The sequence below is a fragment of the Pteropus alecto genome, unplaced genomic scaffold, assembly GCF_000325575.1.
Source record: "Pteropus alecto unplaced genomic scaffold, ASM32557v1 scaffold75, whole genome shotgun sequence".
Classification (NCBI taxonomy): domain Eukaryota; kingdom Metazoa; phylum Chordata; class Mammalia; order Chiroptera; family Pteropodidae; genus Pteropus; species Pteropus alecto.
In genome coordinates this window covers 29,232,680-29,255,546 of record NW_006440638.1, presented here as the reverse complement: position 1 = coordinate 29,255,546, position 22,867 = coordinate 29,232,680, and the positions used below count along the sequence as shown (strand labels likewise).

Here is a 22,867-nt window from a genome sequence, read left to right as displayed (position 1 = left end):
TCAAAAATCAAAATTGGATATATCTTTTGAGCCAACAATTGCACTTCTGGGTATTTATCCAAAGAAAACCAAAACAATAATTTGCAAAGATCTATGTATTCCAGTATTTTTGGCAGCACAATTTACAATAGCCAAGATATAGAAGCAACCTAAATGCCCATCAACAGATGATTGGATAAAGAAATTATGGTTCATATATACAATGGAATATTAGTCATTAAAAAAACTGAAATCCTACCATTTGCAACAACATGGATAGACCTAGAGATTATTATGCTGAGTGAAATAAGTCAGAGAAAGACAAATACCATATAATTTCACTTATATGCAGAATCCAAGGAACAAAAAGAACAAACTAATCAAAGACAGACTCACAAATATAGTGGACAATTTGGTGACAAACAGAGGGAAGGGAGTTTGGGAGGCTGGGAGAATGGGGTGAAGGATTAAAGAAGTACCACTTAGTAGCTGATAGTTGGTCACGGGAATGGGAAGCATGGCAGAGGGAATGCAGTTAGCATTAATGTGATGGCTAGGTGGAGGGTCAGGGGAGGGAGGGAGCAATTGGGTGGATCGTTTTATGAACTATATAGATGTCTAACCAATGTACTATATACTTGAAACTAAGTTAAATAAATTTTTTAAATGTTGTAAGTACAACTTTTAAAATCCAAAAAAAAAAAAAAGAACAAACAACAACTTACTTGACCTAATCTACTCCATTAATCTTTGATGTAGACATGATTATTATTCCTATTTTATAGAGGAGGAAATTGAGGCCTTGCACAGATAGGAAGTAACAGAGCTAGGATCTGAAACTAGGCAGTCCGGCTCCAAAACACAGGGTGGGATACTCTGGTAAAACTATCCTATCCCTACCTGGACTTATCCTTGAAGGTAGTTATCAGAATTGGTGTTTCTCTGGCCTGCTTCCCTCAGCACCAGACGCCCAGTCACCAACATCTGGCTGGCTAAGGCCAGGAACAAGACGACCCTACACTTTGCATTAAGCCAGTTACCCCAGAAGATGGTCTCAGGGAGCGCGAGGCTATGGCATGGTCTTACCTTGCCCCTGAACAGGATCACTGGACAGACAAACCGCCCTCGGCACCTGGCCATCTTGCTGCGGTTGACAAGGTCTTGCAACTTGCTCACTTGTACGGTGCTCTGAAACCTAATACATGGGCAAGAGAGGCAGGTCAGACTAGTTTCAAGTGGACATTTTATGTGTGTATGTGTGTGGGCTCATGCACATTTATAAAAACCTCATGTTAGGTCTGCATATGTGTGTGAATACTTATTTTAAACTTAATAAGTACTCTAATTCCTAGATTCTAGACTATGGATAAAAGTTTTTCAGGAAGAGAAAAAAGTGCTATATTATAGGTATTAAAACTTAAGTCATCCTGGTTTCAGAACCTTTAAGATGGGAAAAAAATCAGCTACTCTGAAGACATGGTATATTAAATACAGAAGACATGGTATATAAAATACATAGCAAACTGAATATTGATTACCAGTTTTTTCCTCCCACAGTAAGATAAAAGATTTCCTAGGGACCCTCTGGAAATCATAGGGCCATTTTTGCTGAAACAAAGGAGGTGAAAGAGAAGCTATTTTTGGCACTGAGAAGCACAGTAGTTACTACACTGGGGGTTGGTAAGGGAACTTCTAGAACATAAAAGAGTCAAGTTTAAAAATGAGCTCCAGTAACACCCCTATCAAATCCTATCAAATTAGCAGACCCCTAAAGTAAGGGTCTACTCTCATAGATTCGTCTACCAATCCTTAGCAAAGGGCTCCAAATCAGCCAGTCAGAGCTGGCTGCAAAAGAAACAAGAGGCAGCAAAGTTAGAGTGAGATGCTCTCCCAGTGGGATGCTCTCCCAGCTATGCAGAGTAACCAAATAGGAGGGGAGACATTCATGTTCCCTCCTTACAAGGGTTGAGCTTCCAGGTCAAGCCCTAGAGGGTCTTTAACTCCCACATCGTAATCCTTCTAGGAATCCGATTATTGCATGGCACATGCATACAAATAATTGCTTCAGAATGAATAAATTCAGCAACTCCTATACATTTGTGACCTTTTTAAGCTTATGTGGATGCTACTGGCAGTTAAAATATGAAGTCTTTTAAAAACATTGCTGATTTCTTAATAGCCTTCATAGATATATTCTCAAGCCACAGTTTCTAAAAATATAACTACCTACTATCAAGTAGGGGTCTGAAATTAAAGTTAAAAAGAGCTCTTCAAATAAGAACCTGGACCAACTGTGTGATGATCTTGGAAAAAGAACAAGGGGATAAAAGAAAAGGACTTACACTTCTCATGGTGTATTTTTCTGAAGGTCTGATTTAAAATGTTACTTTTGTAATCATGTTTGTTCTTTTTTGAAGGAAGAAAGAATGGCAAACTTGAAGAGGGTGGGGTACTTCTTCAAGGAGCCTGCAAGGTGTCACAGGCCACCAGCCAGTCTCTAGAAAACATGGCTCACTGAAAACCAAATTCTACTACCTTTCCCTCACTTTCTCTATGGGGAAAAAAAAAAGTCATCTCAGTACAAAACGATAGTCTAATTAAACTCAGACACCATGAGAATACAAAAGAGAGCACATACAGTACTGCTTACAGTAATCTTTCCCTCTTTCTGGTAGCCCCAGTCCATTTTCATGGATCTGGTAAGAACCATTTGTAGCAACCAACTTTCCCTTAGCTTATACCAGCAGTTCTCTCTAAGCTCTAAATGCCTTGAAACTGTGTTTGATTCTCCCAGGCTGAGTCCTTCCACTGAGCAACTCTCCACAGAACCAAGGTAGAGAACATGCCAGTATTTCCCTCGCAGGGACTCTGCACAGTCTTTTAATATAAAGGCAAAAATGCTTTTTCTCATTATGCTAGATGATGGTTTATTTTCCTGGTTCTCCTACTCAAGGAACCAATTCAGTTTCTGTTCTCAGTAGTTCCTGTTTTCATTGTTATTATCTCTCGGCCTTAGGATCTTCTCTTACAGTGCTAAGCACTAAGCTGTGTCTGGCACGTGAAGGTCATATTTGAATAAGTGTAGGCTTGTGTATTTATATTTGTCTTCCTGCCGGTCATTTTGAATAAGTGTAGCCTTGTGTATTTATATTTGTCTTACAGGACTGCGACCTTAACCTGTGGAATCTGATGCTATCTGTGAGAAGATAGTGTCAGAACTGAGTTGAACTGTAAAACATTCAGCTGATGTCTGAGAATTGGTGGTATGGGGGAACAGTCCCTCCTCACTCACATGTTGGAATTGGGTACAGAACTTTAACCACTATCACCCAAGGCCTCACCTGTACTTTCCTAATTCAGGCTCTTTACACTGTCATTGCTTTTTTACTGGTCTGTGTTATCCACAGACCTAAGGGTAAGGACTTCATCTAACTGGTAGGGCTTCCAACTGGATCCCTGGTATCTGCCACATGGCAGCAGCTCAACTGTTTATCAGTTGATAAACATGTCTTGGCTGTTCAGAGATCCCTGTTCAGGATTCTATTCCCAGATGATGTGCTAAACTGGGGAGGTGGGTTAAGAGAACCAAACCACTTCCTGAATCCAGTTATACTCTGTGTAACTCAGTGTTGTGTCATATTAACACCAAAGCTAGATATGTAAAGCAGCAAACATTTCTACTTCTTCCCACTTAAACATGCATATACTCCCTTCTCTTCAACAAACAGGCATCACCTACTCAGTTATCACTTTAAGGCCTTGCAAGGAGTGAAAAGTAAAAACAAACTCCAATAACTCCTCTATGGTTAGGGATGTTCCTCAGTGGCTCTGGACTGGAAGGTGAGACCCTGCTAGACAAGGTGGGAGAGCCATGGTGATAACAAAAAAGACACAGTGGTGGACAGAGCAAGGTGAGGAAGACCTGGCTTTTAACTGCACTCTACTTGTTATGTCTGTGATCTTGGGCAAAAGCAAGTTATGTCTCTGCGTTTCAACTTCCTCTTCTGTACAATGGAGGTGTTATCACTTTTTCACTAAGTGGCTGCAACACTTGAATGAGCTGGTGTGTGAAATCCTAACACCTGCCAAACAGTAGGCACCTGAGAAAGGTTAGTTTCCTTCTCTTCAAGGGCCAGACTGAATCAGCACTGAACTTGTTTCCTTCCTGGAAAAGCTTCTGTGAGGCAACCAAGATTGAGTTCCTTAGAGTACTGCTACTACAGGGTAGTTTGGCATCACCTGGAAGCTTATTAGAAAATGCAGAAGTTCATGCCCCACTCCAGATCTACAGAGTCAGATTCTGGATTGTAACTAGAGCCCCAGGTGATTCACTCACAAAATCAAGTTGGAGAAGCACTACTTTGACTACAGTTGAGCTTATTATCAGAATGTCATTGTACAATCACCAGCCAGCACTGAAGGGGGCTGAAAGGAGGGCAAGGACAAAGAAAAAGAGCTCTTGTTCAGAAACTTTAGTGTAAGGACTTGTAGAAGGTGAGTTTACCTAATCTGGAAGAAGTTATGAAGAGATAAGAACCAAACATAAATAATGGGACCATAACAAAGCCCTATTCTTTACGCTTGGAGATTTCTGGAATTAGGTTATATGACTGAGGATATGATACAATTTCTATGATCTACATACAATTTGTTTTTCTAATTCATTTTTCTCAGTGAACCCTACAAACTCATGAGATAGCACTTATAGACACCCTATTTTACAGATGAGGAAACTAAGGCTTAGTCCTTAAAACTTCTCAACTCGTTGTTCTGCTTGAAAGCCTTTTTTGGCTCCTGGCGGCCCACAGCAGTGGTTCTCAAGCTATAGCATATATATATAAGACTCACCTGGGGAACTGAGAATGGAGCTGAAAATTCGGATTCAGGGGCCCTAGAATCTATTATTCTAATGAGTGCTCAGGACACAAGCAAATAAAACCACTAACACCCACAAGTTCGCACTCCTTAACCTGATGATCAAGACCCTATACAAGCTGATCCCTAAGGACATTTCAGGGGCACTCCTACTTATCCAATTCCAGCTGAAAAGAATCTTACCATAGTCTTCCCAAACACTCACACAGCAGAGAGAATGAACCAATATCCACGGTTTGCCTACAGCAGCACTTCTTAAACCTTAATGTGCTGGGGCATCTTGTTATGCTGTGATTTTGATTCACTGGCTCTGGAGTCCGACAGCTGGAGTCTCTAGTCAATTCCTGGGAGCACTGAAGGGCATGCTTGGGGTGGGAAGAGTCTGCTGCACTTTACAGCATGACTCTCCTGTAGCACTCATCATAACATTGCATTCATGGGGTCAGGGGTTCACAGATATTGTTGAAAATAGCTTCTGGAATTCCCTTAAAATCAGCAGCAAGCCAGGAGACTAGAGGAACAAACTTTGAGATCGACATAAAGCATTTCCTGGAGCCTCAATGCTGTGATTATTTTTGAGAGTCAAACAACTGCTACCATTTACTGACCACCTTGTAGGCTGCAACCTGTGCCAGGTGCTTTATGTCTGCTCTGGTATGAACTGTTATCCCATAGAAAGTACTCAGGCCTTGGCAGGCTCTCAGTAAATAGTAGCTCTTATTTCTAATTCTTACAACAAACATGCCAGGCGTGAAATAGCCACTTTTCTAAAGATGTAGAGACTTAACAATGAGAAAAGAGACAAAGAGGTTAAATACTTGTTCAAGTTAATTACATAGCCAACAGGTGAGGCAGTCAGATTTCAGACCTCAGGCTCTTAAATATATTGACACAGCATACGTCTTACCCAAACTCTCTTAAAGGACACTGAGTTTCAGAAAAGAAAGGTGTGAAATCAGCAGTCTTAGGGCAATGAGGTATAGAGTGGGAGTGAAACAGGAGTCCAGGGCTGTGACTCCCAAACCCTCATTCTTACCCCATGCTACCCTGCATATATAATTTTTCAAACCCTGAAGTAAACAAAGATGCCAATAAGGCCTATCACCTGAGAAAAATGACTCTGCCACCCCACCCCCACTCCCACCCCTCCAGTTTCCCTCCCAGCTACAGACTTCCTGACCCTAGGGTTGAGCTGTCAAGACCTCCCCAGACGGCACACTCTGGTCACATGATGCTCACGTGTCTTTCTCCTTCTCAGAACTTTCATACTCCAGGAACACGATGTGCTGGGGATAGTGGCCACAGATATCCCCATTCACATTTTGGATCACGCTATAACAGTAGTCTCGGCCAAACAGCTCCAGACATCTCTTCTCAATGCGCTCAACCTGCACAGAGGAGGAAATCTGAGCATAAATAAGATTCTGGGGCTCTTATGAGAATTAGGTAGTTCATGTTCTGGAGAGGTCACTAGAAATTACATGTGCATCTGTGATTATTATTCAATGCCGGAAAGAGACCTGTTGCTAAGTCACAGGCCCTAATGTGTAGTTCATTAACCAATATGTGCTATACTTTAGGAGGGACCCTGAACCCCTTAGTGGTGCAGTGAAATTGTCCATGTTAAGCATCTGAAGGAGAGGATTACAGATTTCTTGAGATTCTCAAAGGCGTCCACAACCCGTAAAATATTAAGAACTCTTGCTCTAGGTTACTTTAACTGGCACTAATCCATTATCTTCCCTTGGCTCCAGATTATTGCCCATTCTCTCGCCACAGACCAGTACTTAGAAGCTCTAGTTAGTGTAATGAGTAAAAGCTGCAAACAGCTGTCTCCTTACACACCATTTGCTTATGAAATAGAAGGAACAGCTCCCCTTAAAATTGCTGTTTTGTTCACGGTTCAAGGAAAGACTACCTTAAAAAAGGCATAAGACCTGTAACATCTCAAGAAGTCTGCAAGAGACCAGGAGGTTCACAGTGGCTTTAAGACCAGCTTCAGTGAAAGTCAAGAATAACTTATGATGACCCTAATCTTCAAGGGTGTGTAAGATGGAAAAAGGGTTCAGCAAAACCACTGACCCTCTTCAGCCACTCAAGAGCAGTGAGGAGAAAAAAAATTCACAGCAGCTTAAACCAGGAGTCCTCAAATTTTAAGGTGCATGAGTTTTATTAAGAAGCCTGTTAAAAAAATGCAAATTCCAGGTTCCCACCCTCAGAAATTCTGACTCAGCAGAACTGGGTGGGACCAAGGAATCTTAATTTTTAACAAGCACCCCAGTCGATGCTGAAACAGGTCGTCCCCAGGCTAAGCTCTGAAAAATACTTGGTCATTTGTAGAGTGGGGAAGTTCCATCATTACTCAAGTCTTCCCTCAGTTATTCTAGGGACTAGTAGATGCCAACTGTGGTATGTCCCAGCAAAGGTAACCTCTGGAGCCAAACCAGAGATTCGTGGCCCAGGATGGAACAGAATCCCACTGGAAAACCCGATGCTAAGCCTGCTAAAACTACGTGGGGAATGAGATATGGGTCATTGCAGAGTCAACAAGATTCTCATCAGACTGCTGGACAGTGCCTAGAATGGGGATGGCCTAACAAAATCTGGCCAAAAGGAGACTGAAGGGAAACCCAAGGATAGAAAATAAAGGAACTAAGACCTGCTTTTAATAAAGAAACAGAGAGGGTGTGTGCTGTCTTCTGGATCTACAGAGGAAAGAAAGAGATGGGCCTGAGTTGAAAGTCAGGCTGTATAGATAACAATATAAGAAGGCAACACAATTCATCTCTTGGTACTCCATTCTGCTCCATTATCTCCAGGCCCTTCGTTTTGACCTCTGACCTGAAAAAATTCTCTATATTTCTTTTAATCTTGCCTTGGGGCAACTTTCTTCTTCTTTTTTTTTTAACCTAGGCTTTTGTCCCTATGCCTAATGCAGAGGAGTGACCCTCCTCAGCTCCTCCTCTCCAATCTCTGAATATGCCCACCATCCCCGCCCCAGCTGATCCTTGACGTCCAAACTCCTTCCAAAGGACATCCCTCCTTGGCTCATTCTGACCTCAGTTCCTCCTTTTTCGGTTTTTAAACCCGACCCTTACTTCTCGCATCCTGACCCTGGATACTACCCTTTTGCTCCTTTCTCTGACCCCTGACCTCAGCCTTTCCGCTGTAACTTCCCATGTCAGGGACCTTCTCCTGCTCATCGCGTCTTCGACTCACCTTAGAGCCGCCGGTCCCGCTGCAGTCCTTGGCCCGGTACTGAGTCCGGGAGAACTCCTCCAGTAGCTCCCCGAGCCCCGGCTCCTGCGGCGGCGGGCTGCCCGAAGAACTCGAGGACCCCGGCGAGGTAGCAGCGGCAGCCCGAGCGCCAGCCATGGCCCAGCCTCGAGTCCCTTCAGCGTCCCGTCTCAGCGTGCCTCAGGCCAGCCCATGGCACCGGGGGGCTCTGACTTCCAGTACGGAACCTCCAGTACCGCCTCAGCAGCCGCCTTCCGCTTCCACTTCCGGCCCCGTCCCACCCTGCCGGATGTTTACCTCGGGCCTGGCCAATCGGAGCCCGGGACTCGCGCCCTGCCCACGATTACCGGCCCTCTGTTCGACGCGGAGCGATCCAAGTGGTCTCGGTGAAGGGGCCGCTGCCACTCAGAAAAACCTGGTGCTCCGCCCAAAGGAGTTTCCTTTAGAGAAGCCGGACCAAACCATTGGGGCTGCAGGGTGGCGGTGCAGGAACGGAGGGAACTCTTCTAGGCAACTAGTGTTTGGCAACCATAGTAATATTAGTAAGCAATAATAAAACAGATTTCATAAGACACTCTACTTGCACTGCTCCTTACAACATCCCTGTGATTATAGTGCTCCTATGATCAACCCTTTTTACTGAAGAAGAAACCGGCAGTTGTAACTGGCTTGAAATTCTAATTGAAAAGCCCAATATATATATATTTTCGTTCATGGTGTCATGTAAGAATGTCCAAACCTATAAAGAACTTTTATAAGAGTTTACTTGAGCTAAACTGGCAACATATGTCAGGGAGCAAGATCGCAAATGCTCCAGAGAATTGGCAGTTTTGCAGTTTTATGTATTTGAAATTGAGGGAATTTAAGGAAGATTATAAGAAGGTAGAAGAAAGCAAGGTGAAGATTGGATTACAGGATAGTTAACAACATTAAGTGCTCTCTTGAGGGTGCTTACCTTACTGCAAAGGTGTGTTAACCTAGATGCACAAAAACAATGGACAGTGCTTGCTTAAGGCAAAGATACACCTTATACTAAAAAGTTATATGCCTGGTGCCACCATAACCTGCTCAGTTAGGAATTTATAATCAGATCACCCTGTGAGGTTACTTTCTGTAGAACCCCTTTTTCATTCACGATGGAATATTTGAAACATCACAGAAGTGAAGAGAACAGTATAATGAACCCTCATGTTTCCAATAGCTGGTTTCAACAATAATCAACATCTGTCAATCTGTTTAATCAATCCACATCCAGTAGAATTTTTTTAAAGCAAATCTCTTTATTTCATCTGTGAACAGTTCAGTATTTATCTCTGACAGATTAGTACTATTAAAAGATGATTAAGGAAGACAATTTAAGTGTTACAAACTTTATTTAATGCTAGTTAAATAAAGAATGGTAGTTTTGCAGTTTATTTTATACATTAGAATCAAAGGAGGCGACATAAGTAGGGTTATATGACATCCATTAGTGGTAGATTAAGGGGGTGGGAGAAAGCAAAGTGGGGAAATCTCTGGGATTGGATAAAAAGTAAAATGGAGGGACACAAACTTCTTTTACATTGGTGGGTACAGGAGAGTTAATAACATTTACAGCACATAGACATGGTTTGTGGAAGCGGGGGTGGAGCAAGATAACCATAACGGATTCTGTGGTCTCTGCTCTGGAGCAGTGGCTTGTTCCCTGAGGGGTTTGGAAAAAAGAGATTACTCTGACATTCCAAGAGTATGTTATTTTAGATACAAAAAGACAATAGACATGCTCACTTAAGGTAAAGGTTGACCTTTGTCAAGAAAGCTACAGGCCCAAGATATGACTACCCATCATAACCTAGAAATTTTTATGTTCAGACCATACTATGTGTTTAATTTTAGTCTCTGGGTTTGTAGGGCCTACCATGCAGGCCTCCTAGGGGCAGTAAGGCCCCTAAGATTCTCAGGTTTAATATGTGGCCCCTTTTTCATCCAAAGAATAAAGAACAAGGAAATAAATACAGTCATGCATTGCATAAGATTTTGGTCAATGATGTACTGCATACATGACAGTGGTCCCATAAGGTTACAATAAAGCTGAAAATTTTTTTTATCACCTAGTGACATAGCCTTCGTAACCCTTATAGTATCTAGTGCAACACACTACATAAATACTTACATTGTATTATAAATGCCTACACCATTCAGTATAGTAATATAACCTCCCAGGTTTGGAGTCTGGGAGTTGTAGGGGAACAAAATTTTTTACCCCTAAATATGTCTATTCTGCATAAGGATTACTTCAAGCTGGTTAATAAGGACCAACAGAAAAGGGAGAAGCTCTGAAAACCAAGCAGAAGTTACCCTTTGTAATACATTTATATTCGTAAGGTAAATCAATAGCCAAGATACGGAAGCAACCTAGATGTCCATTAGTAGATGAATGGATAAAGAAGATGTAGTATAGGCCTTTTGAGCCACATTTCTCATGCTCAGGCCTGCTTCCATGTCTAGAAGTGTACTTTCCTTTCTAATAAAACTTTTCTACTGTATTTCAGTGTCTTCCTCAATTCTTTGTTCAAGAAATCAATAACCTGGGCAATGCGCTGGGAGAGGATCCTCACTCTCTGATATATATATAATATATATATTACATGTATATATACACAATGGAATATCACTCAGCAATAAAAAAGAATGAAAACTTGCCTTTTGAGACAACATGAATGGATCTAGAGGGTATTATGCTAAGTGAAATAAGTCACACAGAGAAAGACCAATACTATATGATTTCACTTATATGTGGAATCTAAAACAAACAAATGAATAAACAAAATGGAAACAGATCCACAGATCTAGAAAATAAGCTAATGATTGCCAGTGGAGAAGGGTGTGGGTACATGAGAAAAAAATAAAATACCTCTAAAAAATTTGCATAATAACCTTACCCTTTTTTTCCTGTGCTTTTCCCAGTAACCTCTCATAACTGACTCTCCTGCACCCAATGTCTTTTGTCTTCAGCTGAAGATGGTATTTAAAGTTTTCAGCCATTTTGGCAAGTTAGACAGTTTTCCTGGGTCTTTCCCATGTATACAGGAGGTATATATGTTATTAAACTTTTGTTTGGTTTTGTCCTATTAATCTTTCTTTCATTACAGGGATGTCTCAGCCAAGAACCCAGAAAGGTAGAGTTAAAATTACTTTTCCTCTCCTATAGAGCAATAGGTTATACTATATAACCTGGGTACGTAGTAGGCTCTGCTATGTAAGTTTGTGTAAGTTCACACTATGATTTTTACACAACCAAATTGTTTAATGAGGAATTCCTAAGAACATATCCCTGTCATTAAGCGGTGCATGACCATATAGAGCCTAAAGTTGGCTTGGCATTTGGGGATGGCTGACTAGATATACTGTGTTTTTGATCATGTGGATCATTTATAGGGACTTGAAAGTTTTCTAAGTTTGTTTGTTGACCTGACCAAACAAACCAGGCAGGAGTGGCTCCATTTGGGCCTAAAAACTTACTTCAATGGTTCCCCCATTTGATCATACCTCTTGACCATTAAGAAGTTTGATCAAAAATATCGGTATTAGCATGACTCTCAGTTACCATTGCTTCTTCAGGTTTCAGTGTAGTATTCACAAGAGATGATGTCGGGCTTATATTCTTGGAGCTAATTAAATTTTTCTGATGTCTTTTGTCATTCCAGTCAGAGAGAGACCATCTCTTGGCTGGTCGATGTCTACCCACATATATTTATAAAAACTTTTGAGAAAAACACAGCTTATTATGGAGACAATAATAATTATTAGCAACAAAACAATATCCATGGTTTGAAGAGTGCTCCTGAGCCAGGGGCCCATGATCCAAACTAGCTAGAATATTGGGGATATTTCTGTAATCCAGTTAGCTTATTTATATATTTAGTGTATTTCATGTAACTATGTTCCCACTTGCCCAGAAGTGTTTATTCTGTAAGCTTGTTCCAGAGAAACTGAGATATTAGAAATCAGGGAGAAGTTTGTAACGGGCAGAAAGAAATACAGAATCATCAGCATCATAGCAAATCCAACAGTTGGTTTATCCGTTGCAATGGCCTGAGATATGTGAATAATGGCGTTATCCTTCCATACCAGGGCAAAACAAAAGGTAGAGAAAAGAATCATAAAGGCTTTCATTGTGTAAGAATTGGGAAAAAGATGGTCAGACAGGGAAGGTGGAAAAGAAAGAAACATTCTTGACTGACTTCTTGGGAGGAAGCAGTCTACCTTGGTGTCAGACACGTCTCTTCCTAGTCAATTTGATTTTGAGTTCTTCAGCATTTGCACAGGACCAGATGTCAAGTGGAGCTTCCATCAGTTATGAAATATGCACCCAAGATTCAACAATTTGTTGTTTGGCAGTGGTGTCAACGGTCAAGAGTACTTGGTAGGGTCTTTTCCGTGACTCTCATTTTTGTAAAAGCATCAGAGTACGATGATAATTGTCTGTAAATGATGAAAGACTAAAATGCCCATGGTTGGAGATCTGATAAGAATTCATTATAATAAAAGTGACAAGGAAATTGGGTTATTTCTGTCACATACATTTTAATATGAACACTGGAATTATGACTGATAATATTATACCAGGACATAACATGTTTTTAGAAATTTTACATAATTTCTGGCATACTTATGTTAATATCATACTCATGCAAATATAAACTAAGAAGATTAAACATAACTTTTTATTTGAAAATGCTTCCTATGTAATTTAGCATCTCAAATAAGCCTAATTAGCTTAACATTTCTCTTTTTACAGGGAGAGAGAATGAATCTTTTGAGATGTTCTAAGGGACCCTCTATAAAATCCCAAAGTTAAAGATCAAACAACAACCACAACCACAACCACAACCACAACCACAACCACAACAACAATAACAAAACCCACTTTATTTAGAATTTGATTTGAGGGAAGTTTGTCAAAAATATCCATTTAATCAAAGTGACAAACTTCAAAGGCAAATACAGAAAGTGACACAGTTGTAAAAAACCAAAAACCCTTAGCTCTTTCAATATGGAGAAGACTGGGTTTTCTTAAGTAATCAAAGACCTGGTAAAGATGGTGTGAAGCACAGCAAATTATTTTGGTAAGACACAAATCTGCTTTCCAGAATAGAGATAACATGAGCTTATTTAACTTTTAGTTAAATAAGCGGATTACTTGAAAGGTAAAGAAAAACCTTTGTTTACAATTTCTAACTAAGAGTAAACCAATAATCTACAGAAACATTGTCTTTTTAACAGAGAGAAAACTAAATTCTAATTTTGCAATAGTGTACCTTTGATATTAAAACTCACTTTTAAGAACTTAAACCCATTGCAATATTATTAGCCAGCTTGACCGCACATAAGATTCTTCTTCCAGAGTTTTCTTTTCCACAAACCTTCTACAACTTTTTATTTTAATATCCATTCAGGATTTGTCCTTTTTTTTTTTTTTTTTTTTTTGCCTTCCTTTTCTGGAACAACAGGTTGTTTTGCTTTGAGACAAATTACTCTCTTTTTCCATTAACAAAACACATCTCCACACCTCATACCTATTCTCACCAAAAACACATCCTATTTGCCTTGCATAGAGATGTCTCCCTTATTAGTTCTAGTAGTTTTAATTACATATATTTAGTAGAATTCTTAACACTTAGAACCCTTGATTCCTAGTGAAAACTAAGAAGTAAGCAATTAATGGACTGTTATATTAGTATTTTGTGAATTGGCAAATTTATAAATACATTTCATAATTTTTAAAAGTATAGTAAATTTTTCAGTGTGACACAAAACATGTTTACTAATAGACCCAAATATCTTTAGTTCCTCTGCAAAAAGAGGCCAAAAGTGAATAAACCTACGTTCAGTAATTAATGTTTCAGTATTTTATCTTATTTGGAAATGATCTAGATATTCAATGAATTTCTGTTATTTAACTTATCTTAGTTTAATTATAAGGTTTCAAGTTTAAAATGGTTTTGGAAACAATTTTTTAAGTAGACATACCACGAAGCATAATTATTGTTAAAAAATTCATTTATAAACTTTTACTTACATCTTTTTAAATTGCGTGTTCTTAACAATTATGTTTCAATTACTCATGAAAATTTCATGAGACATTAAACAGCTAATCATCATCTTAAGTTTTCTTTTATGCTGAGAAATTCTGTAATAGAGATAACATGAGCTTATTTAACTTTTAGTAAGTTTAGGTAGAATAAAAGTTGTATGTCTGCATGATACTTAATTCTGATAACTCTAAAGACATGACTTTTTAAATTAAAACAACAAATTTATTTATTTTTAATTTAAAATTATTGGGGTGACGCCGATCAACAAAATCCAATAAGTTTCAAGTGTACAATTCAATAGTATGTCATATATATATTGGACTGCGTGTTCACCACCCATTTGGATTTCCTTCTGTCACCAAATATTTGACCCCTTTTACCCCTGTCTACCTCTCCACACCCCTTTCCCTCTGGTTGAAGAGGAATTTTCACTCAAAAGGCTAACCTTATAATCAACTCTTTGTTCTGCTTCTGTAGCTATGCTTGCCACATAGGCTATAGGGCAGGGTGACCTTGAAATTAGCTAAACACTCATCCTCCCTTTGGCTTGTTCTGCTTAAACAACAAATGTAACTGCCCGTAACCCATAGCAACTCCCATGCTTTGTAACTGTCTGAGGACAAATTAACCAATTGACCCATGCCAACTAAGCACTGTAAAAGAAAAGTTGAATCTGAGCTCCGGGCCCAGATCTTCAGAGCGCTAGCTCCTCTGGGACCACTGGCGTAATAAACCTGAATTCTCCAACTCTCGGAGTGCTGCTTGGTTTCTCCCAGCCTGATTTTTGCAACATTTCCGCAACATAGTAACTACTAATCTACTGTCCACATCCATGAGTCTCTGTTTGTTTATCATGTTTGTTTGTTACTTTTAGATTTATATTCCACATATGAGTGGTATCACGTAGTTTTCAACTTTTTCTGTCTGACTTATTTCTCTTAGCACGATTATCTCAAGATCTATTGTCGCAAATGACAGTATTTCATCTTTTCTTATAGCTGAGTAATATTTCACTGTATATATATACCACATCTTCTTTATCCAATCATCTACTGTAGGACACTTCAGTTGCTTCCATGTTCTGGCCACCATGAATAATGCTGCTGTAAACATCGGGTGTATATGTCTTTGTGGATAAATGTTTTCAGGGTTTTTTTGGTAAATACCCAGAAGAGCTAGATCATATGAAAACTAACAAACTTAAACTAGCTTTTTTTTTTTAACCAAAGATTATACTAAATCACATGAACTTGAAAAACATTTGGGTTCGTTTTCTGTATTTCTGAGAGTATACTTGATTTATATAAATGTTTAATTTTCTTTAAGCCAATTAAACAGAACTCTTTACAAATAAATTTTGGCAATACTATCCAGAGGTAGAAAAAAATCACATATCTATAATATACATATGTAGACATAGCTGGATCCAAATCCAACTGTTTCTGAGAGATGGAGTATGTTAAGGTCACCTATTCAGATAGTTTAAACTTTTTAGTATTATTTGTGAAGAAGGCTTTTAAGAGTTTTCATTTGCCTAATTTCCAATAGCCTTTCTCCTCTTCTGATAAGAATTACCTTCCTAAAGTTTGTATTTCAAAGAGTTGATCCTCAGTTCCTGGAGAAAACCAGTTAGAACATTTACATCTAAAAGGCACAGGGAAAGACTTTTGTTTCCTAAATCCAGAATTTTTACAATACCTACGAATTTTTTGAAATGAATAGGGGAGATTTGGGGGATTGGTAAAAAGGATAGGTAGGCTTTTTCTGTTCTTGTAAAGCTGGGTTTTATTTATTTATTTGTTTGTTTGTTCGTTTATTTTTTGTTTTTAATTCCTAAGAGAACTGATCTGAGACCTGAATAACATCAAGGGCTGACCCACTCATCCAACTACATTTTGTTCAATTTGCTTCTTTATATCGAGGAGATCTCCAACTAAGATAGAAATCGAAAGACTCCTATGTTCTAGATTTAGAGTTATTTGTCTTTGGAATTTTCTTTTTCTTTCTCTGGGTATATAGGTTTATTTTAGCTTAAGGGAGAAGGCTTTAAAAAAAGTTCCTATCAGGCTCTGAATATCAGCTTCCAATTTGGCCAACTTCTAACTAAAGAGTTACTTTAAAAAAATCTTTCAAATATCTTGTCAAGTTTCAGTCAGGAAAATGTAAATATTCCTGGCAGTATTGAATAAACCCATGGACATAAGAGGTGTTTCTGAAAAGGGTACAAAAGGTACTACATTCCCGAAGATAGCCCAAAGAAAGGAAGACTCGAATGGTTCACCAGAGAGCTGGCAACAGTTGGTAGGATCCTAGCCGCAACCCAAATATTTGGTCCAGCCATATTTTTGGGCTTCCAAGCTGATATGCCTACATACAGAAGTGGCAACCTCCATGCCGCAGTCAGGCAGAAAGCCTAGCCAAGTTTTCAGGACACAAAATGAAAGAAACAAAAAGGTATTAGCTTTCCCTAGGAAAGAAAGAATCACTAACTAACGGGTACCCCAAAACAAAATTTACAAGAGTCTGGATTTGGAAAAGAAGAGATGTTATGAAATTTTATCTTCCTTTCTCAACCAGGCACTACAGAAATCCAGGAGAGCTGACACTGATAAGAATTTTCACCCTTCTCAGGCTTCTTTCAGTTTTGCCAGGACCACACCTACAGGCTCCTGAGCAAGGGGGGCTTAAAGTAGAGAAAGTATCCTCGTATCTACCAGAATTTGGCAAAGTTTTCCATTAATTTTAGTGGCTGCTTAAGAGAATAACTGGTAACAGTTTATCTCAGAGTCTCATCAACCCTAGTAGGAAATTACTGGTGTACTCCTTTGAGGGTAGATATGGGGGAGTTGGAGTTGGTGTGGAAGGAATTGACAAAACCTTCAAGGGCAATCTTTTTTCCAGTGTTCCAGTTAATTGCAAATAAGACACTGAAATTTTAGCCAGTGTTCTGATGATGGACCCCTTAGAAGATGCAATAAGGGTGGCCCAGGTGTTTTAGGTTTCTGACCTTGGAACTGTTGGAAGCTGTAAGGCCACTAACTAGGCAGACTTTTGTTTGTGGTTTTGCAGTCTCTTCAGAGTGGAAAGGCAATTGAGACAGAGTATTAGTAGACTGTGAGTACTCAGATAAAGGAGGCTGGAGGGGAAGTAGGAGTAACATCAGTTTTATAGGTTTTTTGCTGTTGTTTTAGGTAACTCTTTTGTCTTTAATTTTTAGTAGTCATTTGCAATGACTCTTCCAATAAAGCTATTTTGAAGTCTTGAAGGCTTTTGGAGTCTTTTGCATACCAATTAAATCTCATTCTGTTTGAGATATGGGACCCCTTACTTCCAAGTACAGGTATAAAATGAATGATCTTGTCTAACTGGAAAGTACTCCATAATGGCCATTATAATTCCAGGTTGTGTTAGTAACATTTTGCTATTTTAGTAGATATTTACAGCTCCAACACCACAGTTCTTAGACATAAAGTGAGCAGTTGTGCTGGAAGGCAGTACACTCAATTCTTTGAAACTTGAGTATCCCATTTCTTTAGCTAAGCCTTGGGTCTATCAGAGCTAAATTAATGCCACTGGTTGTTTCTATCTATCTATCTAGATAGCTAGCTAGCTAGCTATCATCTATCTATCTATGTTTGTCCTTGATGGTATACCTTGTTGCATAGAAAATTTCTTGAGAGTAGCAGGTGATCTAGCATAAATCTAACCCATTTTGTGACCAACTTATTCTAGCGCAAGAATCTAAGATTTAGGTGGCAAGCACTCTAACAGCTTTTAAATGTCCACCAATTTTGTGGACATTCTCATTAACAATAGAACTATTATCCTTTACCTCATGTGTATATAAGCAGAAACCAACCGTAATAGGAAATATAACTAGATACCAGCAGTAGCCGATGAGATGGTACTATGGACTCTCAAGAGTTTTTAGGTGTGCACCAACGAAACCACCAGTTCCCAAAGTGGAACTCCGGATTGAACCAGTAGAACTCAACAAATTGGAGCTGTGGACTAAGCAAGGGCTAGGGATTCAGTTCTGGGTGAACTGTCTGATAGCTCAAGGTGACCTGCTAAGCCCTGGACTGAGACTGCGGACTAACCAAGGGCTAAGGACTGGCATTCTGTCAGAGCCTTCCATCAGTCTGGACTGACTTGTTAATCTTGGACTGAAAAGTCTATTAGATCAGGAGCTCATGAAAAGAGAGGGTAGGTGGGATCTAAGAGGAACTTAACACCAACCCTCAGAAATAGCAAAAAAGAATTCAAAAGTTTCAGCGGGTATTAATACCTGTGTTGCTTGTTGTCCAGGAAGCCATCAGACATCTCCTTCAGATCCCAACACTGTCACCAAAATTATTTAAAAAAAAAAAATTCAATTGAGTACATTTTAAAGATCTTATTGGCTTTCTTCAATGATTCATGAATCAGGCAGCATCCAATCTAGCATATAGAAAGGAGCTCTAAGGAAATGCAAGAATTTTAAAGGAAGAAGAGAGCCGAAACAAGGAAGTTATACTAGGTAAAAAAGTGGAATGGTTGTGGTACTTACTTACCTTTAGGGGATAATGGCGGTCTACCAGGCAGATAACCAGTTAGTACCAATCAGATGATTCCTGGCTGATTAGTTTAAGATTCCTTTTCTGGGAGAGGTAGAACTGTAATTAAGTCTTGGTTTGGTGACATGGGGCTTAGCATAAATGACTCTATTTGGGGCCTGTTGTCTTGTTTTTAACAGTTCTAAAATAACAATACCAAGATTATTACTAATAATATGACTTATTAAAGTCAGCTTTAATTTGTAGTTCTTTTTTCCTTAAGACATATCCCACTAAGGATTCTCCATTACATTTTTAAATTTTAAAGTCATTTAAAATAATTCTTTTCTGTTCAAGTTGATAACTCCAACTTGATATATAGTTAAGTTTACTTGCTTAATTTTATTTTCTGCATTAGAACCTGAAAAGCCTGGTAGGCCTCCCAAAGATTGGTTTGGTTAGATCACCCACAGTCCTCTAGCAAAGGAGTTCTCAGCCTTGAGTTTGTATCAGACTCAATCAGATACCTACAGGCCTTATTAAAACAAACATCACTGGGTTATACCTTTGCAGTTTCTGATTCTACCCATATGGGGTGGGTCCCAAATATTTGTATTTCTTAGTTTCCTGTGATGCTGATGCTGCTGATCCAGGGACCCCACTTCGAAAACTGCTGTTAGCACATGGTCCATGAGGCAGATATCAGGCTCCATCAACATGTGCCTGTGGACAAGTTATTTCCCCTGAGTCTGTTTCCTCACTGGTAAATAGGTACAATAATTTCTGCCTCATAGGGTTGATAGGACAAGATGCGATAATGTATATAAAGTATTTAGCAGTGCGCCTGAAATAATAGGCATCCAATACATGTTGGTAGCTGAAGCTATCAACAAAGAAATCATAACACTAACAGCTTACACTTGTATGTAGAATGTACTTATGTGTCAGGCACTATTTGTGATGTTTTCATGTGGTAATTCCTCAGTTTTACTGACTCCATTTTGCATTTGAGAAGAGCTAGGCATAGAGAGCAGGAAGGGCTCCAGGGCTAATGTAGTGGAATTCTGCATTCAGGTAGGCTGGGCCATTCTCTTCCCCTCTGTGCTGTGCTGCCTCAGTTTCCACTCTGTGGCGTTAGGGCTAACTGAGCTGGGATCTCGGCTCATTTACTCATCAAACATACTTTTAATTCATGGTGACCATGGATTGAAGTTTCTATAAACATCTGTGTATAGGTTTTTGTATGATCATAAGACTTCGTTTCTTTAGGGTAAATACCTTAGTCTGGGATTGTTGGGTTATACGGCCAGTATATGTTTAATTTCACAGGAAATCATCAAACTATTTCTCTAGCGTGGCTATACTATTTTGTATTTCCACCAGCAATGTATGACAATTCCAATTGCTCTGAATCATTGCTAGCAATTGATATTGTCAACAATCTTTCTTTTAGCCATTCCAATAGGTATACAGTGGTATCTCATTATGGTTTTAATTTGTATTTTCTTGATTACTAAAAGGTCAAGCATCTTTTCATGTACTTATTTGCCATATACATATCCTTTTTGGTGGAATGACTATTCAAGTCTTTCGTCCACTTTCAAATTGAGTCTGTGTTCTTGCTATTGAGTTTTAAGAGTTCTTTATATATTTTGGATACAAGATTAAAATCTTGCAAATGATTTGCAAATATTTTCTTCTAGTCTCTGGCATACCCTTTTATTTTCTTAATAGTGTCTTTTGTAAAGCAAGGTTTAAATTTTGATAAAGTCCAATTTATCATTTTTTTTCTTTTAATGGACTATGGTTTTGGTGTCATTTCTAAGAATACTTTCCCTAACCACTATTTGCAAAGATTTTTTTCTTGCTTTCTTCTCTTTTATAGATTTTCATTTACATTTAGATCTATGGTTATTTTGAGTTCATTATTTTCTTTAAAAAAAAACAGACTATTTTTAGAGCAGTTTTGGGGTCACAGCAAAATGGTACAGAAGTTTCAGAGATTTCCCATATACCCGCTGTCCCCATACATGCACAGAATCCCCATCATCAACATTCCCCACCAGAGTGGTACAATTGTTACAATGTACACATCATTATCATTCAAATTGAGTTAATTTGTATAAGGTATGAAGTTTAGGTTGAGGTTTTTTTAAACATATGCATGACTAATTGTTTCAACATTTCTTGAAAAATTGTTCCAACGTCATTGAATTACTTTTGAATCTTTGCCAAAAATTAATTGGCTATGTTTGTGTGGGTCTATTTCTGAACTTTCCATTCTATTCTATTGATCTATGTGTCTGTCCCTTTGCCAATATCACATTGTTTTGTTTACTGTAAAACTGGGTAGCATGATTCTACCAACTGAATTTTCCTTTATAGTACTATTTTTGCCATTTTAGTTCTTTTGTGTTCCCATATGTATTTCAGAATCAATGCAGTGAACATGGGGGTGGGTATGTTAACTTAAAAAATAAAAAGGCTTTTCAAATTAAGAGGCAAACAAATGTTTATTTAAGATCAATAAGAACAGCTATTTGGGAATAATTAATTCAGGTAGAAGCCCAAATAATTTTCTGATTTGTAGACAAAGGCTATGGGTATTTATGAGAAAAAAGGAGAACAATTACATCAATAGAAAGAAGGCATTTCTGTTGGTGCAGATAACATAGCATAGTGATATTAATTCTAAATAATGTTTTTAATTTTCAGTCTAGTAGTCATCAGTCAGTCCAGTGGTCATTGTGCTATCTTTGTAAAGAGTTCTTTGGGAAACAACTGTTTAGGCCCAGTCCAAAGGTCATTTTGCCCTGTTTTTATATTCCAAAGATTGGCGACTTGAGACATGCAAGGCAGTTCCTCTGGCATGGCAACTCTGGCTCCATTTTTAAGGTGGCTCTGTTTATATTATTGTTTGCATATATTTTCTTGAGTCAGTGTTTCCATTTCCTTGGATAAATATCCAGAAGTGGGATTGCTGGAGCATTTGGTAGTTTTATTTTTAATTTTTCGAGGAACCTCCATACTGTTTTCCATAGTGGCTGCACCAGTTTACATTCCCACCAATAATGCACAAGGGTTCCTTTTTCTACACATCCTCACCAACACTTGTTATTTCTTTTCTTTTTGATAATAGCCATTCTAACAGGTGTGAGGTGATATATTATTGTGATTTTGATTGGCATTTCCCTGATGACAAGTGATGCTGAGCACCTTTTATGCATCTATTGGCCATCCGTATGTCTTTTTTGGAAAAATGTCTACCAAAATTCTCTGCCCATTTTTAAATTGGATTGTTTGTTTTTGTTATTGAGTTGTATGAGTATATTATATATTTTAGATATTAACCCCTTATCATATATATGATTTTCATATATTGTATCCAATTTGGTAGGTTGCCTTTTCATTTTGTTCATGGTTCCCTTTGCTGGGCAAAAGTTTTTTAGTTTGATGTAGTCTAACATGTTTATTTTTGCTTTTGTTGCCTTTGGTTTTGGTGTCAATACAAAAAAATCTTCTCCCATACCTATGTCAGGGAGCTTACCACCTATTTTTTCTTCTAGTTTTATGGGTTTAGTTACCTCATCATTTTAACTCTATTACTTCTGTAAAGATCCTATTTCCAAATAAGGCCACATTCTGAGGTACTGAGGGATTAAGAACTGAACATCTTCCCCACCCCGCAGGGGATATAATTCAACCCATAACAGGAGGTGTAGACAGAAAAATTGTTCCTACTATACTCTGTGGACTGCACCAGCTCCCTGCTTCTCTCTTTTGAAGTGGCTGCTTCTTCTTATATCACAAGATGAGTGACAGGGATGACATCCATTTAACACTCTCCTTTCTCCTTTGGGGCAATGAAGGGCCACCTTCTTCTATTCTCTAATGAAAATATTATGAAAAAGCAATCAAACAAATATTTTACTAACAGAGAAAAAGGTAAATACTGAAGGGTATCTCATGCTTTTGTTTCCACCCCTTGTAACTTACAGAAACTACCTGTGGGATTGGAATGCCCCAAACTAGCAGCTCTTCTGGTGGCAGCTCGTCCAGTCTGTCTGCTACATGATGAAGGAAATAAATGGCTAAGATGTCCCCTTACTTGCTCTGCAGGTTGACCAAGGGTCCTTTGATACCATGGTCCCTTGTAACCTGTAT

General features: G+C 38.7%; 1 protein-coding gene across 6 annotated transcripts in view; it reads right to left on the bottom strand.

The window, feature by feature from the left end:
- Nucleotides 1–8,381, bottom strand: part of MTMR14 (myotubularin related protein 14) — a 44,958-nt gene extending 36,577 nt beyond the window's left edge. For 3 of the 6 annotated variants that reach the window (XM_006917591.2, XM_006917592.2, XM_015593781.2), the window contains exons 1-3: nt 8,074–8,381; nt 6,094–6,242; nt 1,066–1,174 (exon numbers count right to left, since the gene is read on the bottom strand). In XM_006917591.2, coding sequence (XP_006917653.1) covers nt 1,066–1,174; nt 6,094–6,242; nt 8,074–8,229 — 414 coding nt within the window. In that variant the 5' untranslated portion in view covers nt 8,230–8,381. The remainder of the gene's footprint in view (nt 1–1,065; nt 1,175–6,093; nt 6,243–8,073) is intronic. The other 3 variants (XM_025050731.1, XM_025050732.1, XM_025050730.1) reach the window with 2 other exon arrangements.
- Between the last annotated feature and the right edge of the window lie 14,486 nt (nt 8,382–22,867).